Source organism: Hevea brasiliensis, chromosome 18 (genome assembly GCF_030052815.1).
Source record: "Hevea brasiliensis isolate MT/VB/25A 57/8 chromosome 18, ASM3005281v1, whole genome shotgun sequence".
NCBI lineage: Eukaryota > Viridiplantae > Streptophyta > Magnoliopsida > Malpighiales > Euphorbiaceae > Hevea > Hevea brasiliensis.
The window spans coordinates 43053023-43079799 of NC_079510.1; the positions used below are offsets into that span (position 1 = coordinate 43053023).

General features: G+C 33.9%; 2 protein-coding genes across 2 annotated transcripts; both read right to left on the reverse strand.

Moving 5' to 3' along the window:
* Positions 1-5179: 5179 nt before the first annotated feature.
* Positions 5180-9375, reverse strand: LOC110653668 (RNA-dependent RNA polymerase 1-like). The gene is made up of 5 exons (XM_058141118.1): positions 9269-9375; positions 8507-9043; positions 6558-8410; positions 6282-6432; positions 5180-6177 (listed from the first exon to the last, which is right to left on the reverse strand). The coding sequence occupies exons 2-5, from the start codon at positions 9020-9022 to the stop codon at positions 5329-5331; spliced, it is 3369 nt and encodes a 1122-aa protein (XP_057997101.1). The 5' UTR covers positions 9023-9043; positions 9269-9375; the 3' UTR covers positions 5180-5328.
* A 7849-nt stretch (positions 9376-17224) lies between these two features.
* Positions 17225-21544, reverse strand: LOC110653703 (RNA-dependent RNA polymerase 1). Its single transcript, XM_021809454.2, has 5 exons — positions 21359-21544; positions 20596-21132; positions 18646-20498; positions 18389-18539; positions 17225-18274 (listed from the first exon to the last, which is right to left on the reverse strand). The coding sequence occupies exons 1-5, from the start codon at positions 21425-21427 to the stop codon at positions 17426-17428; spliced, it is 3459 nt and encodes a 1152-aa protein (XP_021665146.2). The 5' UTR covers positions 21428-21544; the 3' UTR covers positions 17225-17425.
* Between the last annotated feature and the right edge of the window lie 5233 nt (positions 21545-26777).

Consider the following 26777-nt stretch of genomic DNA (forward strand, 5'->3'; position numbering starts at 1 on the left):
AGCAATTCTTACTCTGCAGTCAAAATCGACAAACAAATCAGCCACTGCAAATATAAAGATCCAAAACTTGTAGGAAAAGATGCATTTTCACAATGAAAAAATCATGGATTCTGCATATTCTTGTAGTCATGGTCATGCGGTTGATCACAAAAGGCAATTTTAATGCATAGAATTTGAAAAGTTACGCATACAACATGATCATGGAAAGAACCTCACAAGCTTCCAAATATGGGCCTGTAATTATTATGGCCAAATAGGTCGATGCATTGAAAAGGTGATGCGGGATCCACCAACGTTATGCGTATTTATTCACTCAATGAATCAATAACCTTGAATTATATCAGTATGATCCAAATGTGGAAGTTGAAAAAATGTGTGAGAATCAAAGGAATTTACATGCACGCCTGCAATCTTACAAGTAAATAAAGTGCAACAATTCTGAAGATAAATCATTTTCTGGGATTAAATGGAAAGTTCGCTAATTGAAAACATAAACTCTCTACGGAATCAACAGAAACAATAACATTTCATTGAACATAAGAACAATGACTCAGAAGCCAAGCATTGTACTTTAAAAGGTAGTATCTGTGGCTTTCGTTGAACAAAGATGATACTTCTTTGAAATAATTAAGGAAAACCAATCAGAAATATATGTAACCACTCTATCATCAAGAACTTACTAGCTAAAAGATTAAGGGCCGAAGAACCACTTAATCTAAAAGCTTAAACTTCGTGGCAGGCGCCCAAGAACATGCTTTGTACAACTAACAAGTTGGCCTTTCATATACATATATAAGCAAGTAGCAAGTGTCACATTCTTTCATAGATAACTGAATAAAGTGATGAAATTTAACAAGTAATAATGAAATTTTGCATCAAGAATGGTATTCTTTCATAGATAGTATCACATTCTTGATTCTCCAAATCACACAAAGAAACCGCAAAGAAAGGAAATGATCAAAGAATTGACTGGGTCGAACGTCCAGATTTGAGAGGTTCTCACCAGATACAGAGAAAGAAAGACCAAAGCCAAAGCTCCTCAGTCCTCAGTTGTGGATTATTTTTCCAAGAAAGAAGAGAAAAACAGAAACACTCTCAAGTCCCAACTCTCAGTAGTCCCTCTTTGCTTTGGTCTCCTGCAATGGCTATGAATCAAGTCAATTTTTTAATTTCTTTTTTAATACAGCATCGGCGACGATTCCCTCCATCGCAGCACACATCATTTGCTGACGTGTGATGTCGTCTGATGGAAATTTGGCTCTCGTTTCCAATTGGAAAACCAAACTTAAAATAGATATGCCAGCATCTGAATTCGTATATTGTCAAGGTTAAAATTAAATTAATTAAATTATTATATTTTAAAAATTAAATAAAATTATAATTATAATAGATGAAAAATTAAATTGAATTAAATTATTTTATTTTAATTCAGTTTGAACTTATTAATTATGAGTTTTGATGAATTTTTTAATTTAAATTTAATTTTTAAATTATTTAATATAATTTTAACTTTAATTTAAATATAATAATTATTAATTAATGAAATTAAATAATTTATATATATATAATTACATATAATTCATAAATTTTTTATAAAAATAAATTAATAAAAATTAATAAAATAATTCGATTCAATTGGATTTAATAAATTTTTTTCTTTAAAATCAAATCGAATTAAAATAATTAAAAATTTTAAAATATAAAATTAAATTAAATTATCTTAAAAATTAAATTAAATTACTAAATTAAGATAATTTAATTCAATCTATTCAATTTAAATTAAATAGTATTTATCCTTGTGATTGTGACTAACAATAGCATTATTGTAATTATCAAATAAATGAGCCACGTGGCAAATGCATAGATTTATATTGGCCAATTTTGCACCCCGATTCCCAAATCATCAATTACATGGAATCGTAAATTAAAAGAAAATAATAATAAACATATAAATAATATAATTTAAATTATTGTTAAAAAAATAAATTATTAAGCCATAAGAAGAAAAAAAATATATTTTTATGAAACTTTTTTATAAAAATGTATTAATAATTAATTAAATTATTCTTTATTTTACTTAATTACTGTAATTTATTTTTATTTTTATTTTTTCGTTTGAAATGTAAAATCCATTGCATAAAATCCCAAAGGCCAAACTACATGGACGAAGACCATGGTCTGAATATAAAGGAAGTCCCCTACGCAAAGAGCAAACCCCACATTCAGGCCCATAATCCTAAGTAGCCAAACCCTACTATTCTACCATTATAAATGCAGGACCAAAATACCAACTGGAAGCCAAGAATGGAAAACTCTTCCACAGAAGCCAAGCAGAACAGAGTAAACCATCCAAAACCAAGAAAGAGCACCCGGCCATGTCTAACACTTCTAGAGAGAAAACGAGATCGAGCTCACAGCCAACAACTTAGGGAAAGAGAGAGATAGGGCCATGGCATTTTCAGTCTCGATATAGCCATGGGAAGGTGGCAACCACGCTTTAAAGTCCGCGCTAGACACCTCCAAAGGCTTTTCTTCCAGCATCGAAGACTTCCCACCGAGTGAAGGACAAGATGAACCTAGAGAGCAAACTGAAGCTGAACTTCAATCTCCAACTCCTATAGCACCAGATCTTCTTTAAAACCACCCTCACCTTGAAAAGCCAAGATCTTCTACCTAAACACCAAAAAGCAAAAAACTTTACATTCCAAATCGAGAAAGGGAAGGAACCCAAAAACCAAACCGGAGAAAACACACGAAAACTGAAAGACAAAGAAAACTGGATCAACCTTATAATGAATTTTCTCTCCCCATTAATATTTGCCACCACTAATGCTTGCATTTAATTAAGAGAATATGTACTGCCATCGCCATCAATAGATTTTGGAAAATTAAAGAATTAAATCTCAACGCGACAAATAGTTGATGCAATTAAGATAGATATAATTAGACTAATTTTAAAAAACTTTATAAATATTTATTATACGTGACAGAGATGAATGATAAAGTTGAAGAAAATAATTGATAATATTTATTTTTTAAAATTTAATACATAATTTTAAATAAAAAAAAATCTAAATAAACAAAAATAGGTGAAGTAAATATATATTAAAATATTATTTATTAAATGTCTACATAAAATTACCTTTTATAATTTTTCCAAATCCTCAGCTGTACGATATTTATTTTTCCATTAAAATTTACTACCTCTTAATAATATTACAAATAAAGAATTTGATTTAGTTCATTATGTTAATAAATTAGAGAACAAGTTTCTTTTTTTTTTTTTTTTTTGGAACAAAAAGATGAAGAATCTATTAATGTGGCTAACTGAAATTTAGATGACATTTTAAGAAGTGACTTTTAGCTCAATGATGAAGAAGAACAGACGACATAGGATAATTTGGGCTAAACAATAGCTTTAATTAAAAGTCATGGTAAATTATTTAGATTATAATAGTAATTTTTATCCATATAAAAAATTGATCAATAAAGCATTTTTGTTTTTTCAAATCCCAAAATTTGTGAGGTATTTGAAACAGTAAACAAATTTAAGTTGAATTTTAAAATAATAAATAAAAAATTGAATTAAACTTGAATAATCTATATGGAATAGTATTATCTAGAATTATTAAGTTTGGTCACATTTTTAAATTTAATTTGTGCATTAAGGTCACGGAGAATTAGACAATCTAGTTGATTTCGAAAATTTATTATACGATGGAGTATTTATGAAAAAAAAAATATTTTTATATAATTTTATTATTTTATTATTATTATTATTATTATAATATAATTTATATAAAACTATTGCACATACAAATTCTAAACTTTTTCACATTCAGGAGAGAATATTTTTATGGCAGTGAAGAAATTTTGGCGTAAAAGTTAAATATCCCACATTGCATTAAGATATGGTCCCCGCGTCGGCTTGTGGAAAATGACCTCCTCACAATAATAAGTGGGTCCCATATCTACTTCGTCGGGACGTAGTTGTCGAAGTTATCCGGTCTGCACCATCTTTACTAAAATCATTAACTTCCTCGTTGCGCAGTTGCTGGAGTTATCCGGTCGGGGGTGTTTGATTTACCTGTTGGGTGCAGTTGATAACTGATAGACACCTAAACAGATAAATTATGGTGTTTGATAAACTTAAAAAAATAGAGCTGATAGCTGATGGGTAACTGATATGATACCCATCACCGCAAATAGACGATTCTATTTTTAGAAATGCTTTCATCAATTGATTCTTGATATGATTTTATTTTTTATTTTGACCATATTATCCTTTTTTATTTAACTTTAAAATTAATATTATTAATATTTTTATTTTTTATTTATAATTTTAACATTTTAATTAACGTATTTCAACTTTGTTAAAATATTTTTTATTAATAACATAAAATATAAAAATATTTATTTATATCTAAAAACTTAAAATTAATTATAAATTTTCTATTAACAATAATAATTATTTTATTATTTTATCTATATTTTTAAAATTATTTTATTATCTTAAAAAAATAATTATTTTCTTATTTCAATAATAAAATAAATGATATAATATAAAAAATTAATAATTATATATTTATTTAAATAATATAATATATTAATTTAATAATTATATATTTAATTTAATAATAAAATAAATAATATAATATAATAAATTTATAATTTTATATTTATTTAAATAATAAAATAAATTATATGATATATACCTTTATTAGTCATTTCACATATTAACAGCAACAGCTAAATATAATTTTACCAAACACTTAATATAAAACAGTTATCATCAGCTATCAGTTATCAGCTATCAGCTAACAGTAACAGCTATCAGTTGTATTCAACAGTTAATCCAAACATGCCCTACATCACTTCAGCTAAAATTAATGTGAGATCGAAAAAATTAATGTGAGATCGGAAATTTTTATTTAAATCTGGTGATGAATTTAAAATACATAAAATATTTTATTATATATTTTATTTTTTAAGTTTACAATTAATTAAATTTAAATAAAAAATTTTATCAAGAAATAAAAAAAAAGAAAAAAATATTGAGTTTCTAAGTATAAATTCAATTAAATATACTTTAAGAATCTCCCATAAACATATAAAACAAATAATTGGATAAACAAAGAACTCAATTTTCAATCCAATCACACCATTATAATACCTTACAATCATTAAGTAAGTAAATAGCACACACTTGGACGCTATAATAACAAGTTCTATCTTAAAAAAAAAAAAAAAAAATCACATACTTAGGTGATTCTAATTCTATGCTTCTTAATTTAGAGCAGATTGACAGAAAGAGTCTAAAGATCCCATCTAGTCCTCAGTCCCTAAGTGCAAATTCAATGACACCGAGTTGCTGAACTCTCTTGCCAATGATGACAAACGTGAAGAAATACTACTACTAACATCACTTGCTTTACCTTTCTTGATCTCAATAAGCTTGTCGTGGATACACCAAGGAAAACTCAGGAAATGATCTCTATCCAACCCTTCATTACACCTACCCCAATAATTTGGATGGTATGTCACATGGTACCAAGCTGATGCTTTCGCATATAAATCATCACTTTCTGTCTCATTAAACCATGCTTTTGCTTGATTCCTCAATGACCTTACAGAAAACATAATTGCATCGAAATCCCTTTTCTTGTCAAATGACTTCCATGTTTTTATGATCCACCCACTGATTATTTCAGCCTCTGTTTTTATCCCATAATAATCCATCATATTCCCCAACTTGTTGTCATATTGACTTTTGTAGTAGAATGCATCGTCTATATAATTCATATACCCGTCTACTTCCATGTCAGGATCATAACACTGCCTTGCCACTTCCCAAGTGAAGGATCTTACAGGGCTAGTGCTAGGTGCGATGTCCTTTACAGCTCGAAAAAGCTTCCCAATGACGCGCTGCGATTCATATTTCGGTTTATCAGGTTTTTCCATGAAGTCTGGATACTCTTTCACACGAAGATGTGGTGGAATTTTGGCTGGCACACCAGTCTTGGGGAAATCAACTGCAATTGATGAGAGCTTAGCAAGTTCAATACATTCTTTACTCATTGCCCTGAAAGGCTCCTTATCTGCAAACACAATGTGGGCATGGCAAATGATTCCTAAGCTGTCGTTAAGTATGTAGTCTGCAAAGTACTCCTGGACTTCCTGTACAGTATATAAACATGTTGAAAACAAAGGGGAAAAAGGAAATAAAAGAGATACATGTATCTTAACATTCTAACAGGCAGGTTCATTGAAGAAATAATTACCTCAATTGTAACATCATGATCTAGAATCATACTTTTGGCCGCCGTATAATCCGTGGGTGGATACCACCGAGGAGGAATGAGATCAGGGTCCCAACAAACGAAGTAGACATCTCCGTCGAGATCACTTCCCGAGCATTCATTTGTATGAGGTCTAATCAAAGATGTGAACTAGATTTCAGCAATTAATTTTGGATAAACAGTAGCATGACAGATTATACATAATAGAACTCTTATCTGAGATTATACATAATGCAACCTTTATCTGAGAAAATTTACCTTTTTCCTTTCTGTGGAAAAACAATGCAATCCACCATGTGGTGTAAAGCAGGCACATCCACAGCCTTCAAGACACCAACATCTCCAGGATGTAGACATGGATTTTTAGCGACAACAACCTTCCCCTGCAAGATCTGATTTTGTTCATGTGTTTCATTGCAGCTGAAGAACTGCCTATTCCTAGCACAAGAATACTGCACAAATACTTGACCATATTCCAGCGTCCCAGTTTCATCCAGACATCCCATCATTGCTCTGCCTTTTGGAAGAAATATCCTTGTTTTGGTCCTCAAATCAAACAATTTCGCGGCACGGAATGTTCGCAGCATCATTGAAAGAAATGGCTCTGTGCTTGGCTTGTAGCCACACAACAACATTTCCTTGAGAATGTTGGTGTTTTCTCCCGGGGCCATCATCTCAAGTGCCTCCTGTGCCTGTAGTGGATCTGTCAAAATAGCATCAAGTTGGGCTACAGCCTCCTCTTGCTTGCTTTCGAAAACACGATCCCTAACCCCAAGAGTAGACAAAAGAGTGATCACTTCACGATTAAGGAAACAACCTTGATACTTGCTCCATCCTAGAACATCTAGGCTAGTGTTGTTGGATTTGTACTTGGACATACTCTTCCTCAGTGACAATTTCTTTGGTGAGGTTGGATCAACAGCTACAACACCCTTATAACCACCATATCTAATCTGAAAAGCTGATGGAGTATAGTTTCTGAAGCCAAGTTTTTGGGCTATGCTATGAGCCAATTCTGAAGAAATTTTTCCAATTCCATCGGAGAAAACATAGTTGATTCCATCACTGTTAACTTCTATATCAGGAATAATTTCAATTTCATGCCTATAAACATTGAATGTTTCCCTTGATGAACTGAAAGATTGGCCAAGCCTAGCAGCATACTTAGCCACATTCTTTATTTCACGAAAATCTCCCATCCACTTTCTGATGTCTTCTGCAGTAAGCCCTGGCCTAGAAGCAAACATCCATACAGAATTTTCTCGTAATTGACTCTGTGAAAAGCCAAGAAACTCGAATTTCTTCTCTCCAATGACAATACCATTTCTCAGTATTGACAGTATCCTTTCATAAATTTTTGTTCGCCTTTCCTCATTGACAGACGATGTTCTAGGAGATAAATTTGTTGAATAAAGTCTATCTAGATCCTCATCAACAAATGAAACGCGAAGAAAATTCTTGATATCATCGGGATAATTGCGCAAAACGCGATTGGAGAGGTTCACTTCAGGACCACAGAAATATACTTTAGCAGGGGTTATTTGAACCCTGTGGACGTATACCAATCCGTCATCTAAAGCTACAGCAGGTGGTTCTGGAAGCCTGCCAGAAGTAATGTATTTCGTGTACTGATCACGGAGCCAGCTTACAGGGTCGAAGCAACACTCATTCAAATGGCGCAGTTTCTCGAGAGCATTTTCTATGTATGCAATTTCTACTCGGTCTGGATCAACCAACCGAAAGAAATTGGCATCAAGTGCAGGCCCAGGAAGACAGCCATGCTGGACTAAACAATTAACTTTAAACAAGATTTCATATGGCAAGTGGAATCCGTGGGGTGAACTCACAATGGGGACAAGATCTGAGTTGCAAGAGAAAGCTGAACCTGTCACCAGATCGAATTGGCTTTCATTTTCTTTGTAGTATACAAAATTTTCCTGAAAATTTGGAAGCTGACCGTCGAGTGGAAGCTCCAAGCACAAAGCAGAGGACTGCCCAATGCAGCAGGATGGAGTAAAATCAACTTCCCGGACCCACTTGTCGTCAGTAGCTTCCCTAAAATAGCTTCGAGCAGGTGTGTCTTTCTGATAAATCTTGGGAGCACCATATAACTGTCAAAGGACAAAGGAGGAGAAGATGTTAGGAGCACCATTGAATTTTGTACAGATAGTATGACGTATGAGGTCTCAGAAATTAAATTGACAAACCTGAATGACAAGGAATTTTTTGGTTCCACCACGAGGACGATGTAGATCAACCTGCCAGATATTCTCATAGGAAAGCTCAAGCTTGTAATCAATGGAAAGAAAAGAGAACAAGAAGTAGAATTTTCTGAGTCTAAACCCAAATTTAACCGAAACATTTTCCTGTTTCCACAGAAGAGAGAATATTTCTTTGGAAATTTGGCATCCAAAGTTTAATGTAATTTTATCTATACGTTGCACAAAGTTCCTTGGCATTGGAACAATGTCATGGTCGGCGTCCCGAGCTTTCAGATAAGAATTGCCATACCCCAGGTAATAATCAGCTAATGATTTGATGATTTCAGCAGCTTCTATGCCAGTGAATTGAACTTTAGCATATGTTCTTAAACTTGAACTTTTGGGTAGTGCAACATAAACAGCATAAACGGTTCCTTCTCCTGTATATTCCTCCAGAAAGTCTTTTATGTCTTTCGGATCCTCAACGTAAGGAAATCCATAGAGACTGATCGTCTTGGACATTCTGTGTTCAATCAATTTTAACTGCAGTTTCACATGTAGTACCAAGTTAATAAATAGCTTTAAATGCACGCTTTATGAAAGCTCCCAGAAACTAAATAATACCCAATACCCACGAGAAAAATCTAAGAAAAATATAAGACCTAGCCATGTATGAACTATGGAAATTTGGGCCATGGAGTGATGCAGAGAGCAACAGAGGAATTAAAAGAAATGTGTAGCATTAGGAAAGGGGAGGACTCTTCTTACCTAATAGTTGCAGAGTCCGATGAGCATTCACTGCAATGACACAAAGCCAAAGCTCTATTGAGTGCTATTAATATAAATCCACACACAGGGACTGTTGCTTGTCATTTGTAGTCAAACATCTCGGAAAAACAGCACGCTCCAAGAAAACAAAGAGAATGACGGTTAATGATGTATGAATGCTTACGTGGGCATCATCTGTTGGACCAGATGGAGTTAACTGATAGGCTGAAGACCTAAACTCCCATGGGGTTGACACGTGTCAACAAGCTATAGCTTTGGAAGAAATGCAGAAAGCGTATCTCGACTTTTTTTTGTCCCCAAGCCAATGGAGATTTAACAGTATGAAAGCTCACAGTGAGTTTCATCGTTTCTTAATTTTGCTATGTATATCTACTTAGATTCCTCGTTAATCAGAGCCTCCTGCCCCACAAGGTTTCCCATTGACGAGAAGAGATTTCTACTGCTGCAGAGACCACAGCCTCACAACAAAAAGGGCCAGTGCTTTGAGAACACATCACCACCAGTAGGACTTCTTGACGCGGCCAAAGATTAGTGGAAATGACATTGAAAATCACATTAGAGAGGAAAAAGTTACAAGGAAGGCCCTTCCCTTGAAGAGGGAATTCCTCAGCTTGCTGCTGAAGTAGAAGTTGCGTTCTACTTGACCAAAGATTAATCATTGATGGAATATAACTACGGAAAAACCCTACTATAAGTCACAAAATTAGCCTTTTTCGAAACTTCAACTTGTTTTACAAGGAACCACGTCTCACTTAGTGGTGAATCTCTCTCTCTCTCTCTCTCTCTCTCTCTCTATATATATATATATATATATAGTAAATAAAATAGTATTAAATAATTAAAAATATAACATTTTTATATAATTAAACTCAACGAAATTTAATGCCTTAAAAATTATAAAAAAAAGATTATATTATTATTAATGCTATTAAATATATGTTTCCTTATATAAATAACTAAAAGCTTATCAATTTATCACAAAAATAATTATGTTATTTTGTCTTGAGAAATTTCATTATTTTATAGTAAAATTTTAAAAGTAAATAAACTTTTAAATACAAAATTTAGTTTTTGGTTTTAATTAATTTTAAATTAAACAAAAAATAATACTTAATAATGAAATTAATGAAGCTTTTTTTTTTTACATATTGCATAAGTATTCCCATTTCATTGGATTAAGATTAATACTGCTCACATTGAGTCAACCTATTAAGGGCTTAAACACTCCCGATGGACATGTTTCCATCTACAAAGATTGAAAAGAATAAAAATACCGAATGATCATCTCATGTTTTAATAGCCTCTCACAAACTATAGGAGTATTTTAATAAGATTGTAAGAATCTATTTGTAATTGTGGTTTAAATATACCTTTTGAAAAAAAAAATATTATTTTAATTTTCTTTAAAAAACTGTTGAAGTATTTTGAAATTCTTATGATTAAAATATTTTAATATTAAAATTAACTTTATCACACTCTAACTAATATATTTAACAGCAGATTAAATGCACTCAAAGCAGCAGGTTAACAAGCCTTGTACTACAAAACTTAGCAAATTTGCTCAACCTCAATGCAAAGATAAATATCTGCATCTCAAGAATAGAAAATATAAATGATAAAAAATCACCTTATCTCACCACAGTGAGTACAAATAATACAAAACCCAATACTAAAACTAAGTGGACTATAATAGCAACTCAGCAGGGCGAAGCTATATTGGGGCCTAAGGGATCATAGGCCCCTAATCCCCAATAGCTCTCACTAATTTCTTTTTTCTCTCTAAAAAATGCTTTATTTTTATTTTTTTTATTTGAGAATATTTTTTAATTTATAAATAAATAGAGTTAAAAAATATATTTATTTATTTAATATTATAAATAATTAATTATAATGTAACATATTTTATTAAAATTATTGTACTATTATAATATTTTTTTTCTATTATTAGCTTATATTGTCACATAATTACTTTTTATTAATTTTATTAAATTTTTTATTTAAATTATAAAGAATGTTTTATTTTTTTTAGATTTTATTAATAAGATTATTATATCTATAAGAAAAAGAATTCAAATTAATATTCATTATTTTTATATATTTTTAAATATTTTTAGTTAATTGATATTTACATATTTATTAATTTTAAAAAAATTAATTTAATATAAATTATATGCTAAATAATCAATAATTTTTTTTTACAAATATGCACACTCACACATATATAAATATATTATATTTATAGTTCTTACATATGGTCTCTCATAATGTAATGCTTAGCTTTGCCACTGCAACTCAGCTTTCTGAATGGATTTAAGTGCAAAAGTTGAATTCTGGAATCTGAGGGATGGCCTAGCCTATAATGCCAATGATCAAAAGAATTAATGGCCGCCAGACAATGAGAAGGCTGTGATGAAGAAGAAATAGCTGAAACAGGATTATGCATTGTGTAGAGACCTCCTTGAACTTCAGCTATACCTATAGTCTTCCAGTTGTTCAGATCCTATACAAAACAAGCTTGTTTTTGAAAAATCAAGCAACAATTAGTAAGAGCAGTAAGTCTGGTGACAGAAATTAAGTTGAAAGAAAATTCTAGATGATAGAGAACATTTGTAAGAATAAGGTGAGCTGATAGGTGAATAGTATCAGAAATTTTTGCAGTTAAGTTTGGTACCATTTGGAAGAGTGACAGTCAACGGAGAAATGGATTTATAAGAACCAAAATTTTGCAATAGTAAGTAATGTGTTCTGTTGCACTAGTGTCAACTATCCGCTGGTTAAAACTTGAAACACAAGATAAAAGAAAATGTTTACCTAATTGTGGTTCAAAGGAAGAAATAAGATTGGAATGGGGCAGAATTGGGCATGAAGGGTTTAGAATCAAGCTATGATGCATTCAACAAGGATATGAGACTGTTATATTATTCTTGAGTCCATCCAACACTTGAGGTATTGTGATTCCCGTGCATATGAGAGGGTGAAGGAGACTGAATTTCTGCGGCACTAGTAACTTTGTCACGACCCAACTTATGGGCCGGACCGGCACTAGAACCTGGGCCAGCCTAAAGCCCCCGAGGCCCGTAGTAAGCCTAACTATTCCTTAACCCAACTCTAAGGCCCATTTGGACCCAATTTCAAGAATTCAACTGGACAGAGTCCGGCCATAAAATATACCTTTCAACGGAGAGTTTTTGACTCACCTGACTTATAAACACAATATATAATCAATTGGGGAGCTCAGCTCACCCTTCACATACTCAAATGTCACAAAAATAAATGGGAGCTCAGCTCCCTCATCCAGTCCAACATACATGCATATAATAAGTTTACAGGTCTAACATGGTAATTATATTACAGACCCAAATCAAATAAATATTTCTAACACATGCGAAAATTCTAGGAGTTAATAGAATTATACAAATATTAATAAACGACCTGCGAAGAAGAAAAGCAGGTTAACCACAACAAATATCCTCCTGTAGCCTGAAAAAATAATGAACAGGAGTGAGCGTTCAACTCAGAGAGTAAAATATCAATTTTAACCATAATCTCTATAGCTATCTAAAGCTAATGCACTTGAAGAGTGAAATGCAACATCGTCAATATTTTCACATCATACAGCAAAAAGGTAATATGGAGCACTTATACACCCAATAAGGTCAAACAATACATATATGGGAGCTGATCTCCATACAGCTTTCTTAATCCAAACTGTGCCAGCGAATAACTCAAGCTCGGACTTTCGCTTAATAAACCAAATCGGGGTCCTAGCGAAGAACTCAAGCTGTGTCTACCCCGAAGGACCGGGTCCAAGCGAAGATCTCAAGCCGTATCTACCCGTCCTGTCCATAGCCAACACCATACCACATGCACGCCAACTCACGCACACTGCTTCAAATTACCACAACAACATCCATGGCACTTTAACAATTATGAATGCAATATAAAACGTGCCTAGAGTTTAACTACATAGATATATACGTATAAGTGATGCATGGGCATGCTTGAACACATAATAATATCGAAATTATAATTAAAATTAATATTTTATTCACAGATTCAACCGAAGTCACTGTGACGGCTGGGAGGAGGAGGAAGGTTGTCCCGACTCACCTAATAATTTTATTATAATTATTTAATACAATTGACTCAATACAAACCAAGAAAAGACCAAATATGTCCTAAGTCGTGCCGAAAATCCTGCAGAGTCTTCCATATACCTAAGACCTACCCAACTTGCAAAAAGGCTTAAAACACATTTCCATATCCACAAACCATATATCCATAACTCAATCACATCACACAGCCCCTCCTGGGCCCATCCAAACAGTCATCAATCACACGATATAAAATTACAGTTTAGTCCTTGTAATTGACCTTTTTTGCAAAAACTACCCAAATAAGCTCTAAAAATTATAAAACTTTGTCCCACGGTCCTTAGCAATATTACTAAGCTATTGCAAAAAGAATTAAAATTTTCTGAGCTACCACGAATATTTTATGAATTTTTAATCACATTCAAGCACTAGAAAATTAAGAAAAAGTGAGGTTCGGGTTTACCTATGCCGATTCCGATCTTGGAAACGAGCTCGAGACGCCTGACAACAGTGGGGTAGCTAAAATCTTGATCCAATTCCAAGACTTTTTTGGTAGCCGGTCTATCTGGTCAGAAATTTACAGACCGGGGCAACTGTCGAATTTTCACGAATTGAAGGTACCTACACGAAGCCCACAACATGGGGGTTAGTATATAATTTTTACGGAATTTTATAAGCTCATTTAATGCTCAGAAAAACACTACGAAGTTTCATGGGACCCACCGAAAAACGGTGTCGAAAAATTTTGAAATTTATATTGCCGCAAAGCTCTCGACGAGTGGAGCGCTCTGGTACTCTCGGTTTTCTCGTGGGGTTCACGGTTTGCGAGAAATCTAGCCCAAAAGTCGAAATGGGCTAAAACTTCCCGGACAAAAATTGGGCAAACCGCTCAATGGATTTTGGTGCTCTTAGTGTTTATGGAAACCTCTCGAGGTGTAAATGGTGTTTGATATAAGACCCGACCCAATCGGTGGCTGGATCGGCCAGATTTAGGTCGGGAAGCTAAAGTGGCGCCTGCGTGCAGGTGAGTCTTCGTGCCTGTTTTTCGGCTGCCTGGAGCATCGGGCAGCCGTGGGGAGGCACTGGGGCTGTGCGCTGGTGAGGTGGGGAAGGTTGGGTGGCGGCAACGCGGCCTGGGGAGAAGAGAGGAGAGAGAAAACGGGAGAGAGAGGAAGAGAGGTCAGGGCGCGGGGAAGGAAAGAAGAAGAAAAGAAAAGGCCGGTCCGATCCGATCCGGTTCGATTCGGCCAGTTCGATTCAAGATACAAAATTTTGAATTTTTACTCTGCCTTGGGACCGAAAACGGGATCCAAAAATTTCGAAAAAATTCTAGAAAACTCAAAAAAATTCGTAGACTCCAAATATATTTTTAGTTTTGCCACGTGGTCTTTAAATTAATTTTTAAAAATCATCAAAGTTTTATATTTTTGAGAAATTAAACCCAATTTCGAAAATCTGAAAAATTTCAAATAATTTTCTAAAATTTAAATAATTTAAAATATTATTATTTACTCATAAAATAATAAATTTAAAATTTGGGGTGTTACAAACTTGATTAGCAACTGTATTATGGGGGTGTTTGGTTTACCTGTTGGGAGCAGCTGATAGCTGATAGACACCCAAACAGGTAAATTGTGGTGTTTGGCAAGCTTAAAAAAATAGAGCTGATAGCTGATGGGCAACTGATATGATACCCATCAGCTGCAGTTTGTATCAGCTCTATTTTTAGAGCTGTTTCTCATCAGCTGATAGCCGATCTGGTTTTATTATTTATTTTGACCATATTATCTTTTTTTATTTAACTTGAAAATTAATATTATTAATATTTTTATTTTTTTATTTATAATTTTAACATTTTAATTAACATATTTCAACTTTGTTAAAATATTTTTTATTAATAACATAAAATATAAAATATTTATTTATATCCAACAACTTAAAATTAATTATAAATTTTTCTATTAACAATAATAATTATTTTATTATTTTATCTATATTTTTAAAATTATTTAATTATCTTAAAAAAATAATTATTTTCTTATTTCAATAATAAAATAAATGATATAATATAAAAGATTAATAATTATATATTTATTTAAATAATATAATATATTAATTTAATAATTATATATTTAATTTAATAATAAAATAAATAATATAATGTAATAAATTTATAATTTTATATTTATTTAAATAATAAAATAAATTATATGATATATACTCTTATTAGTCATTTCACATATTAACAGCAACAGCTAAATATAATTTTACCAAACACTTAATATAAAACAGCTATCATCAGCTATCAGTTATCAGCTATCAGCTAACAAGAATGTATCATTGCAATATCGATTGTATTCAACAGTTAATCCAAACAGGCCCTATATCCCCTTTTATAACTTGGAGGGTAACCATGCTTCTCGTAGTAGGTTTCAACAGTGTGTCGAGACCTACAACAATATGTACAGTATCGAGTGTCAGTAGTAGAGTTGGCTCCAGAAGGCTTTGAATTGAATAACTTATTGTAAGATGCAGAAGAGGATCTCATATCAGAAAATACTTGTCTCACAGTACGACTAGCAAACACCTTAGCTTCATCAGAAAGAATACCAAGAGAATTAACACCAAAGGGACGAAGTTGTCTTTTTTGCAGGATTACTAAAGAAAAAGCTTTGTTTGTAGAGGGAAAAGGATCTAGCAACATTATCTGTGATTTAACATGAGCATACTGATCGTTAAGCCCTTTCAGAAATAGAATCACACAGTCATGCTCCATATAGTTCTTTATTTTAACATCTCCACAAGAACATGGCGTTTCACAAGCACAAGAAGGGATTGGCCTAAAATTTAATAACTCGTCCCAAAGAATCTGAAGTTCCATAAAATAGTCAGTAACTGACATCTCTCACTGCTTTAGGGCATAAATTTCCTCTTGTAGATCTGAAATTCTTAGCACATCTCCTTGAGAAAAACGTTCCTTTAAATCATTGCAAACATCAACTGCTTTATCAATCCACAACACGCTATGAGTGATCGATTGAGATAAGGAACGAATTATCCATGAAAGTACCATGGTATTGCAGCGCTCCCAAGCTATACAATGGATTAGTAATTGGCGGAGCCCTCAAAGAACCATCAACAAACTTCTCTTTGTTCTTGGAAAGCAATGCCATTCTCAGTGCCCTTGACCAAGTATGGTAATTAGGACCTGTGAGAATTGGAGAAACTAAGATTAAAGCAGGATTCTCATTAGGATGCAAGTAGTATGAACTTGAAGGATTTTGTGTAGGATCAACTGATTGATTTGCAGCCATGGAAGCTCGATTGCCAAAAGGAAATCCGAGAAACAAACAAGATTTCTCGATCAAGAAAACCAACTTGCAGAGAAAAATAACCGCTCGGATATCATGAGAAAGTTTGAGAGAAGAGAAATGATTCTCATTGAATTGAATGAGTGACAGCTCAATAGATACAACTATAAATACAACAAGCTGAATTAACTAAGCTGCTAACAAACTAAAAACAGAAAAATACACGTGGAAAACAGTTCTAACTAATTTTGAGGCTGCTAGTTTCTTTTCTATTTTGTTGGCTTAAGAAATGATTATCATGAAGAACTCGTCGGAAATTCTAATGGCAATGGAAAAAAAAATTCACGAGAGAAGCACCAGAGCAAGGCAAAACTTAATTACTGCTCGATTCTAACGGAAATGAAAATCAATTAAAATTTCTATTCCCGTCATTGCATTGAGGTCTCGAGTATATTTCTATAGTAGTTTGGCAGATTGGTACAAAAGATCAAAAATTCAATTAAATATTCTTTACGAGTCCCCTATAAACATATAAAACAAATAATTGATAAACAAAGAACTCAGTTTCCAATACCAATCACATCCTTTTCAAGCCCTACAATAATTAAAAAGCACACACTTTGAAACTAATAACAAGTTTCATCTTACAACAATTAAAAAAACATCACATTCTTAGGTGATTCTAATTCTATGCTTAGAGCAGATGGATAGAAAGGATCTAAAGATCCCATCTAGTCCTCAATCTCTGAGTACCAATTCAGTGACACCGAGTTACTGAACTGGTTTGCCAATGATGACAAACTTGAAGAAATACTGTTACGACCATCACTCGCTTTGCTTTTCTTAATCTCAATAAGCTTGTCGTGGACACACCAAGGGAAACTCAGGAAATGATCTCTATTCAACTCTTTATTATACCTGCCCCAGTAACTTGGATGGTATGTCACATAGTACCAAGCTGATGCTTTCGCATATAAATCATCACTTTCTGTCTCATTGAACCAGGCTCTTGCTTGATTCCTCAATGACCTTACAGAAAACATAATCGCATCGAAATCCCTTTTCTTGTCGAATGATTTCCATGTTTTTATGATCCATCCACTGATTATTTCAGCCTCTGTTTTTATCCCATAATAATCCATCATATTCCCCAATTTGTTGTCATATTGACTTTTGTAGTAGAATGCATCATCTATATAATGCATATGCCCTTCTACTTCCATATCAGGATCATAACACTGCCTTGCCACTTCCCTGGTGAAGGATCTTGTAGGGCTAATGTTAGGTGCGATGTCCTTTACAGCTCGAAAAAGCTTCCCAATGACGCGCTGCGATTCATATTCTGGTTTATCAGGCTTTTCCATGAAGTCTGGATACTCCTTCACGCGAAGATGTGGCGGAATTTTGGCTGGCACACCAGTCTTGGGGAAATCAACTGCAATCGAGGAAAGCTTAGCTAGGTCAATACATTCTTTACTCCTTGCCTTGGAAGGCTCCTTATCAGCAAAGACAATGTGGGCATGGCAAATGATTCCTAAGCTGTCATTAAGTATGTATTCAGCGAAGTACTTCTGGACTTCCTGTACAACACATAAACCCGTTGAAAACAAAGGGCAGAAGAGAAACAAAAGAGATATATATATATATATATATCTTAAAATTCTACTACGCAGGTCCATTGAAAAATTAATTACCTCAATTGTAACATCATGATCCTGAATCACACTTTTGGCTGCTGTATAATCCATGGGTGGGTACGACCAACGAGGAATAAGATCAGGGTCCCAACAAACAAAGTAGACATCTCCGTCAAGATCACTTCCCGAGCATTCATTTGTATGAGGTCTAATTAAAGATGCGAACTAGATTTCAGCAATTAATTTTGGATAAACAGTAGAAAACTCACGACAAATTATGTATAGTGTAACCAAGATATCTGAGAGACTTTTACCTCTTTCCTTTCTGTGGAAAAACAATGCAGTCCACCATGTGGTGTAAAGCAGGCACATCCACAGCCTTCAAGACACGAACATCTCCAGGATGTAGACATGGATTTTTTGCGACAATGACCTTCCCCTGGAAGATCAGACTGTGTTGATCTGTTTCATTGCAGCTGAAGAACTGCCTATTCCCTGCACAAGAGTACTGCACAAATACTTGACCATATTTCAGCGTCCCAGTTTCGTCCAGACATCCCATCATTACTCTGCCTTTCGGAAGAAATATCCTTGTTTTGGTCCTCAAATCAAACAATTTTGCAGCACGGAATGTCTGCAGCATCATTGAAAGAAATGGCTCTGTGCTTGGTTTGTAACCACACAAGAACATTTCCTTGAGAATGTTGGTGTTCTCTTCCGGGGCCATCATCTCAAGTGTACCCTGTGCCTTTAATGGATCTGTCAAAATAGCATCAAGTTGAGCTACAGCCTCTTTTTGCTTCTTCTCGAAAACACGATCCTTGACCCCAAGAGTAGACAAAAGAGTGATCACTTCACGATTAAGGAAACAAGCTTGATACTTGCTCCATCCTAGAACATCTAGGCTAGTGTTGTTGGATTTGTACTTGGACATACTCTTTCTCAGTGACAACTTCTTTGGTGAAGTTGGATCAACGGCTACAACACCCTTATAGCCACCATATCTAATCTGAAAAGCTGATGGAGTATAGTTTCTGAAGCCAAGTTTTTGGGCTATGCTATGAGCCAATTCTGAAGAAATTTTTCCAATTCCATCAGAGAATACATAGCTGACTCCATCACTGTTAACTTCTATATCAGGAATAATTTCAATTTCATGCCTATAAACATTGAATGTTTCCCTTGATGAACTGAAAGATTGGCCAAGCCTAGCAGCATACTTAGCCACATTCTTTATTTCACGAAAATCTCCCATCCACTTTCTGATGTCCTCTGCAGTAAGCCCCGGCCTAGAAGCAAACATCCACATAGAATGTTCTCGTAATTGACTCGGTGAAAAGCCAAGAAACTCGAACTTCTTATCTCCAATGATTATACCATTTCTCAGTGTTGACAGTATCCTTGCATAAACTCTGGTTCGCCTTTCCTCCTTGACAGAAGATGTTCTAGGAGATAAATTTTTTGAATAAAGTCTACCTAGATCCTCATCAACAAATGAAACGCGAAGAAAATTTTTGATATCGTCAGGATAATTGCGCAAAACACGATTGGAGAGGATCACTTCTGGACCGCAGAAATATACTTTAGCAGGGGTTATTTGAACCCTGTGTACGTATACCAACCCATCATCTAAAGCAACAACAGGTGGTTCTGGAAGCCTGCCAGAAGTATGGTATTTTGTGTACTGCTTACGGAGCCACCTTACAGGATCATAGCAGCGCTCATTCAAATGGCGCAGTTTCTCAAGGGCATGTTCTATGTATGCAATGTCTACTCGGTCTGGATCAACCAACCGAAAGAAATTCACATCAAGTGCAGGCCCAGGAAGACAGCCATGCTGGGCTAAAGAATTAACTTTAAACAAGATTTCATATGGCAAGTGGAATCCGTGGGGTGAACTTACAATCGGGACAAGATCTGAGTTGCAAGAGAAAGCTGAACCTGTCACCAGATTGAATTGCCTTTCATTTTCTTTGTAGTATACAAAATTTTCCCGAAAATTTGGAAGTTGACCCCTTCGTGGAAGCTCCAAGCACAAAGCAGAGGACTGCCCAATGCAGCAGGATGGAGTAAAATCAACTTCCCGCACCCACTTGTCATCAGTAGCTTCCTTAAAATAGCTCAGAGCAGGTGTGTCTTTCTCATAAATCTTGGGAGCACCATATAACTGTCAAAGGATGAAGGGGCAGAGGATGTTAGAAGCACCATTGAATTTTGTACAGATAAGTATGATGTATGAAGTCTCACAAGTTAAATTGACAAACCTGAATGAGAAGAAAGTTTTTGGTTCCACCACGAGGACGATGTAGATCAACATGCCAAATATTCTCGTAGGAAAGCTCAAGCTTGTAATCAGTGGAAAGAAAGGAGAAAAAGAAGTAGAATTTTCTGAGTCTAAACCCAAATTTAACTGAAACATTTTCCTTTTTCCACAGAAGAGAGAATGTTTCCTTGGAAATCTGGCATCCAAAGTTCAATGTAACGTTATCTATACATTGCTCAAAGTCCCTTGGCATTGGAACAATATCATGGTCGGCATCCCGAGCTTTCAGATAAGAATTCCCATACCACAGGTAATCATTAGCTAATGATTTGATGGTTTCGGCAGCCTTTTTGTCAGTGAATTGAACTTTAGCATATGTTCTTGAACCTGAACTTTTGGGCAGTGCAACCTCCACAGCATAAACGGTTCCTTCTCCTGTATGTTCCTCCAGAAATTCTTTTATGTCTTCTGGATTCTCAACAGAAGGAAATCCATAGAGACAGATTGTCTTGACCACTCTGCGTTCAATCAATTTTGGCTGCAGTTTCACATGTAGCACCAAGTTAATAAGTAACTTTAAATGCACGTTTAATGAAAGCACCCAGCAACTAAATAACAACCAATACCCACAAGGAAAAATCTAAGAAAAACATAAGAATTAGCCATTCATGAACCATGGAACTCTAGGCCATTAAGTGACAGAGAGAGCAACAGAGGAACTAACAGAAATGTGTAGCAGCAGGAAAGGAGAGGAGTCTTCCTACCAGATATTTGCAGAGTTGATGAGCAACCAATCCTCCAATGACGCAAAGCAAAAGCTCTACGAGTGCCATCGATATAAATCCACACACACGAGCAAAAGAAGAAATTAGAGAAGATCCACGCACGCAAGAGCAAAGAAGAGATTAGAGAAGGATGTTGCCTTTTAATTGTAGTGAAATTTCTCTTGGAAAAGCAATGCCTTTCTCTCGCTCCAAGAGAACAAATGGAATGACATACTATGACGTATGAATGCTTACGTGGGATCATCTGTGGGATCTGGTGGAGTTACTCTGATGGCTGAACACCTAAACTCCCATGGGTTGGCACATGTCAACACGCTATTGCTTTCAAATAAATGAAGACTCGACCTATTTGTCCCTAGGCCAATGGAGATTTAACACGTACGAAAGCTCACACTAAATTTCACCATTTCTAAAATTTTGCTATGCGTATCTACTTAGATTCTCCCTTTCCTCACAAGCCTTGTCGTCGACGAGGAGAGATTTCCACTGTTGCAGAGGCCACAGTTTCACAACAAAAAGAGCCAGTGCTTTGAGAACACATCACCAACACGCGTCCTTCTTGTTGACGTGGCCAAAAAGTAGTGGAAATGGCACTGAAATTCACATTGAAGGGGAAAAAAGTTACAGGAAGATGCTTTCCATGAGGAGACATCCTTCGGCTTGCTGCCAAAGTGGAGAGTTGGCATTAGCTTTATAGATAACTGACCGAAAAGGTATGATTTGAATGATCATTGATGGAATATAACTACAGAAAAACCCTTCTACAAGTCGCAAAATAAGCCTTTTTCAAGTGTTCGGATAAATTTAAATAATTATTTCTAAACTTACATAATTTAGCATTATAATTTTTTAATTTAAAAATATAATATAAATTTCTTTTAATTTTTAAATTTTATATAATAAAATCTTATTAATTTATATTCACTAATTTTCCTTTTAAACACATACATATATAAATCTAACGTCGCACTTAGTCGATATTTATCTCACATCTCTCATATCACGTATAATAAGACCATCTTTCAATTCTACTAGTTATAACAACATTATCCTTTAGCTACATCATTTATAATGCTATTGCTCCGCAACTTCAATTTATGTAACACAATCATCAATGTGTAACATCATAGTTATTTAAATTCACATTCCTATAGCTTCATCCAATATAAATAAACCATAAAATTTTTAATCTTAATTTATTTATTGAACAATATAATTGTTTTTAATATTTTTTAAAAATTTTGTTAGTATATTTAATTTTTTTTACATTTTTTATTATAAATAATATATTGTTAAAAAATAAACATTGATTAACAATTTTTTTAATTTTTTTAATAACATACTATTTAAAATAAAAAAATATAAAAAAGTTAAATATACTAACAAAATTTTAAAAAAATATTAAAAGTTATATTGGTTAATAAACAAACTAACATCACACATTCTAGCTATATTATATCTATATTGGATGGAATCATGAGCGTAACAACTCCAAACCATGGCTATTACCAGCGCTAGAGATTAAGTCAACTTAAGGATGTCGGAATCCATAGCAAGTTTAAAACCTGTTAAACGTATAACATTTTCATAAAAACCATAATTTAAGCAATTCCATGCCATCTAGACTTTGCACCTTTACATTAAAACATGTTACATAAATTGTGAAAAATGGTTTTGAAATTGAACCTCTCATAACAATCACAAAGTGTGACTTTTACATTTATACTTTAGACATCAAGAATATGCTTAAACATATGGTAAGAGACAAATATATTTAACTCAAACATCATTTAAAAACCAAACTTTTACAACTAAGCACAATATCTATCCATTAATATTTACATGTCCACACTAATATCACCAAATCACATAACAAAACTAAGACTCCTCCTGCTGCTAGCTGCCCAAGCATCTCTCTATTTATGTAACCCTGCATCTGGGGGTTAGGGGAAAGGGATAAGTTTCAAAAAGCTCAGTGAGTAAACTAACCAACATACGCTAATTATGTCATTCATCTCATATATATGAAATATATCAAACATATGGATTTTTCATATCACAAATATTTCACATAAGATGGTCTTATCACCAGTAGACTCCCAAATCCAATGTGCTCGACTCATACAGAGGCTCCTTAGAACTTTCGCTTAAATAAGTAACATATCCAATGTGCTTGATTCATACAGAGGCTCTTTAGGATTTTCGCTTAAAAGTAATGTGCCATGGGCATATTAGACCTCACATGATCTTACCACGACAGATCATGCATGATCACATTATAAACATAACATATACATAACATGGATAAGCCAGTGAGTCATCTAAGGTCCATCGAGCATCAATAATAATTATGCAAAAATGTAACATATTTATGTTCTAGATACATACACCATAATAAGAAATGAAATGATGCATGTGGATAATAATGAGTTCAATTTAAATAAATTACATTCATTAAGGTTAGTGTTACTCACTTTTTGCAGCCTATCAAACTCCTTACTTGAACGGTAGCTAGCCTTGGATCCTTAGCTTTTCGAATTTCTCAAGTCTGATCCTATAAATATTAGAACTTAAGAAGTTATCTGAAGTTCTAAAACTCTATTCATACATCAAACAAACAATTTTAGGTCCTTTTGGATAGTTAAAATCAAGTTTTGGAGCCTTAAAACTAAAGGAGAAATAAGGTTGGCAGAAAACTAAGTTCGGCTGTCGAAGTTTTGGACTTCAGCTACTGAAGTCTTGGGCCTTAATTTTTTTTTTCCTTTTGGTCCAGTAGCAACTGCGGTTGCCAAAGTTTTAGACTTTGACTACCGAACTTGGAGATTTTTCAGATTTTTTTGAGAAACTGCATGACTTTGGCCGCTGAACTAATAATCTTCGATGGTCGAAACTAAGAATTTCCAGAATTTCTAAGTCAAAAATCTGTAGAATTCCACTTTCAATAACATCAAAACTCAAGAAAAGGCTCCAAAACACAATCCAAACATTCTAACACAGATATAAGGCCTAAAACAACACAAAATCAAGCTCAAAACTCTATGCAACCATTAAGAGCCTGAATTCCAAATTCTACCTAAAAAAAACATTACACTAACAAGGAATTCCTTAAATTCCTCAAGGGGAAACTAGCCATTTAAGGCTTATAACCACTTAAACTTGACAAAAAAAAAAAAAAGAACAATACCTTATTTAGCATCAAAGCCAAAACCAAATATGAAAAACATACCCCTAAGCAAATATGCATCAATAACTCAACATACAAACCTCATTCTTAACCTTATCAAAATTCAAACTTCTCAACTCCATATGCAACCAACACCCAACCATTCTAACATACATAAATATATTTAGTGATATAGCTCCTCAAAATACATATAATTAATTTAGTAACTCGAATTTTTGGATAACCCATTAACCTAATAATATTTAATGGTTTAAATATGAGATTCGTTTAATTGGTTTTACCACTATAAGACTCACTCAATAAAAGAAAAGAATCTTGATTAAAGATAAGCAATTTTAATAAGATTGTCAAATATAGCAATGACTATAATTGTGCACTATAAATAGAAATATAATCCTATAATTATACTAGCTAATAATATCTATATAATTACATAGCTGACTTACCATAACTAACTATTGTCTATGTTCTATATAAAGAGATCAGATCATCTATGGAGGTATATTCTTTCTCCCTAATAATTTAATGCACTATTTTCTCATATCAGCTCTAACTTGAGCGTGAAAAGGTCTTCACCGAATCCATATCTGGTGGACTTCTGACCCATTTATTTTTTATTTTGCAAGTCCATACCCACAAGGAATTTCCATGTATTACAATAGCGGTGCCATCTGTGAGAAATGACACAAGAAGCTGTGTCTCTCTCTTATATTCTTTATATTCTGAACCCAAAATAGGAGAATGAACCAAGTGAGAGGATGGCTTGTGGTTTGAAATAACCTAACTAAAATTTTTTTATCATGTTGAAGAAATTTCTAATTTTACTGAGGTACGATCTAAAAAATTTATTTACAGTCACATGAGTTTTGTTTTAAGTTTGTCAAGTGGCTATATATCCTATTAGATGATCAATCAATGACATTCTTCTTGTAGTAAGTATAAATACTTTATTATTTTGTCACTCTTTCTTCTTTGCTATTCCTGCCTATATATAACCCATGCGCCTCATGTGATATTTTCATATTTTATTTTACAAAGATTTGATATTAAGAAAAAAAAAACCACATTTTCAACTGCTATGAAGTATTTTTAATTGTTTAGCAATTGACGGGAGATCATTATGAAGCTGTAGAACTTTCAAATTATCTGAACTTATAAAAATTCTTATTTGATAATCTTTGTTTATTTTGCAAAATTATCAATGTTTATATGGTAAGAAAACAGTATCCATTTATGCTAATAGCTATAAAAAAAAAAGTCATATTTAATAAGTCCATCACTGCACCTTCAGTTTTGTATTTTGGGCCATTACTGTGTTTGTTAAAAAATACCTATAATACTTCCAATCAACATTATGTGAATTTTAGTTAATTTTCTTGACACAAAATGTAACACCCCTAATTTTTAAATTTATTATTTTTAGGTAAATATTGATATTTTATTTTATTTTAATTTTAGAAAATTATTTGAAATTTTTCGGATTTTAGAAATCGGGTTCGATTTTCCGAAAATAAAAAATTTTATGATTTTTAAAATTTAATTTAAAGGCTACGTGGCAAAACTAAAAATATATTTGGAGTCTATAAATTTTCCTAAGTTTTCTAGAATTTCTTCGAAATTTTTGGACTTCATTTTCGGTCTCAAGGCAGAGTAAAAATTTAAAATTTTGTATCCTGAATCGAACCGGATCGGATCGGACCGGCCGAATCGGGCCGGCTCCTTTTCTCCTTCTTCTCCTCTTCCCGCGCGCGTTCTCCTTCCTCTCTCTCTCTCTCTCCCATTTTCTCTCTCCTCCCACCTCCCCTCGCCGGCCAGCCGCCTCCTCAGTCACCCCAGCTCGTTGGCCGCCGCCTAGAACGTCGGCAAACGTCGCGCCAAGCGATGCTACGCGCAGCGCACGATGCTTCGTCTTCCCGGCCAAAATTCAATCGATCCGGCCACCGATTGGGCCTGGTCTTATGTCTAAACCCATCTACTCGTCCAGAGCTTTCCATAGACACCAAGAACACCGAAATCCATCGAGCGGTTTGTCCAATTTTTGCCCGGGAAGTTTTCGCCCATTTTGACTTTTGGGCTAGATTTCTCGCAAACCATGAATCCCACGAGAAAACCGAGAGTACCAGAGTGCTCCACTCGTCAAGAGCTTCGCGGCAATATAAATTTCAAATTTTTCTGACACCGTTTTCGGTGGGTCCCATGGAACTTCGTAGTATT

What these genes read in the sequence shown, in the direction of transcription:
- LOC110653668 (XM_058141118.1), bottom strand. Translation starts at nt 9,022, where the DNA reads ATGTCCAAGACGATCAGTCTCTATGGATTTCCTTACGTTGAGGATCCG. An exon ending in AAAAATTCCTTGTCATTCAG is followed by an intron (nt 8,411 to 8,506) that starts GTTTGTCAATTT and finishes GTCCTTTGACAG; the next exon opens with TTATATGGTGCTCCCAAGAT. An exon ending in TTTCCACAGAAAGGAAAAAG is followed by an intron (nt 6,433 to 6,557) that starts GTAAATTTTCTC and finishes ATCTTTGATTAG; the next exon opens with ACCTCATACAAATGAATGCT.
- LOC110653703 (XM_021809454.2), bottom strand. Translation starts at nt 21,427, where the DNA reads ATGGCACTCGTAGAGCTTTTGCTTTGCGTCATTGGAGGATTGGTTGCT. An exon ending in ATCAACTCTGCAAATATCTG is followed by an intron (nt 21,133 to 21,358) that starts GTAGGAAGACTC and finishes GTGAAACTGCAG; the next exon opens with CCAAAATTGATTGAACGCAG. An exon ending in ATCATGATGTTACAATTGAG is followed by an intron (nt 18,275 to 18,388) that starts GTAATTAATTTT and finishes TGTGTTGTACAG; the next exon opens with GAAGTCCAGAAGTACTTCGC.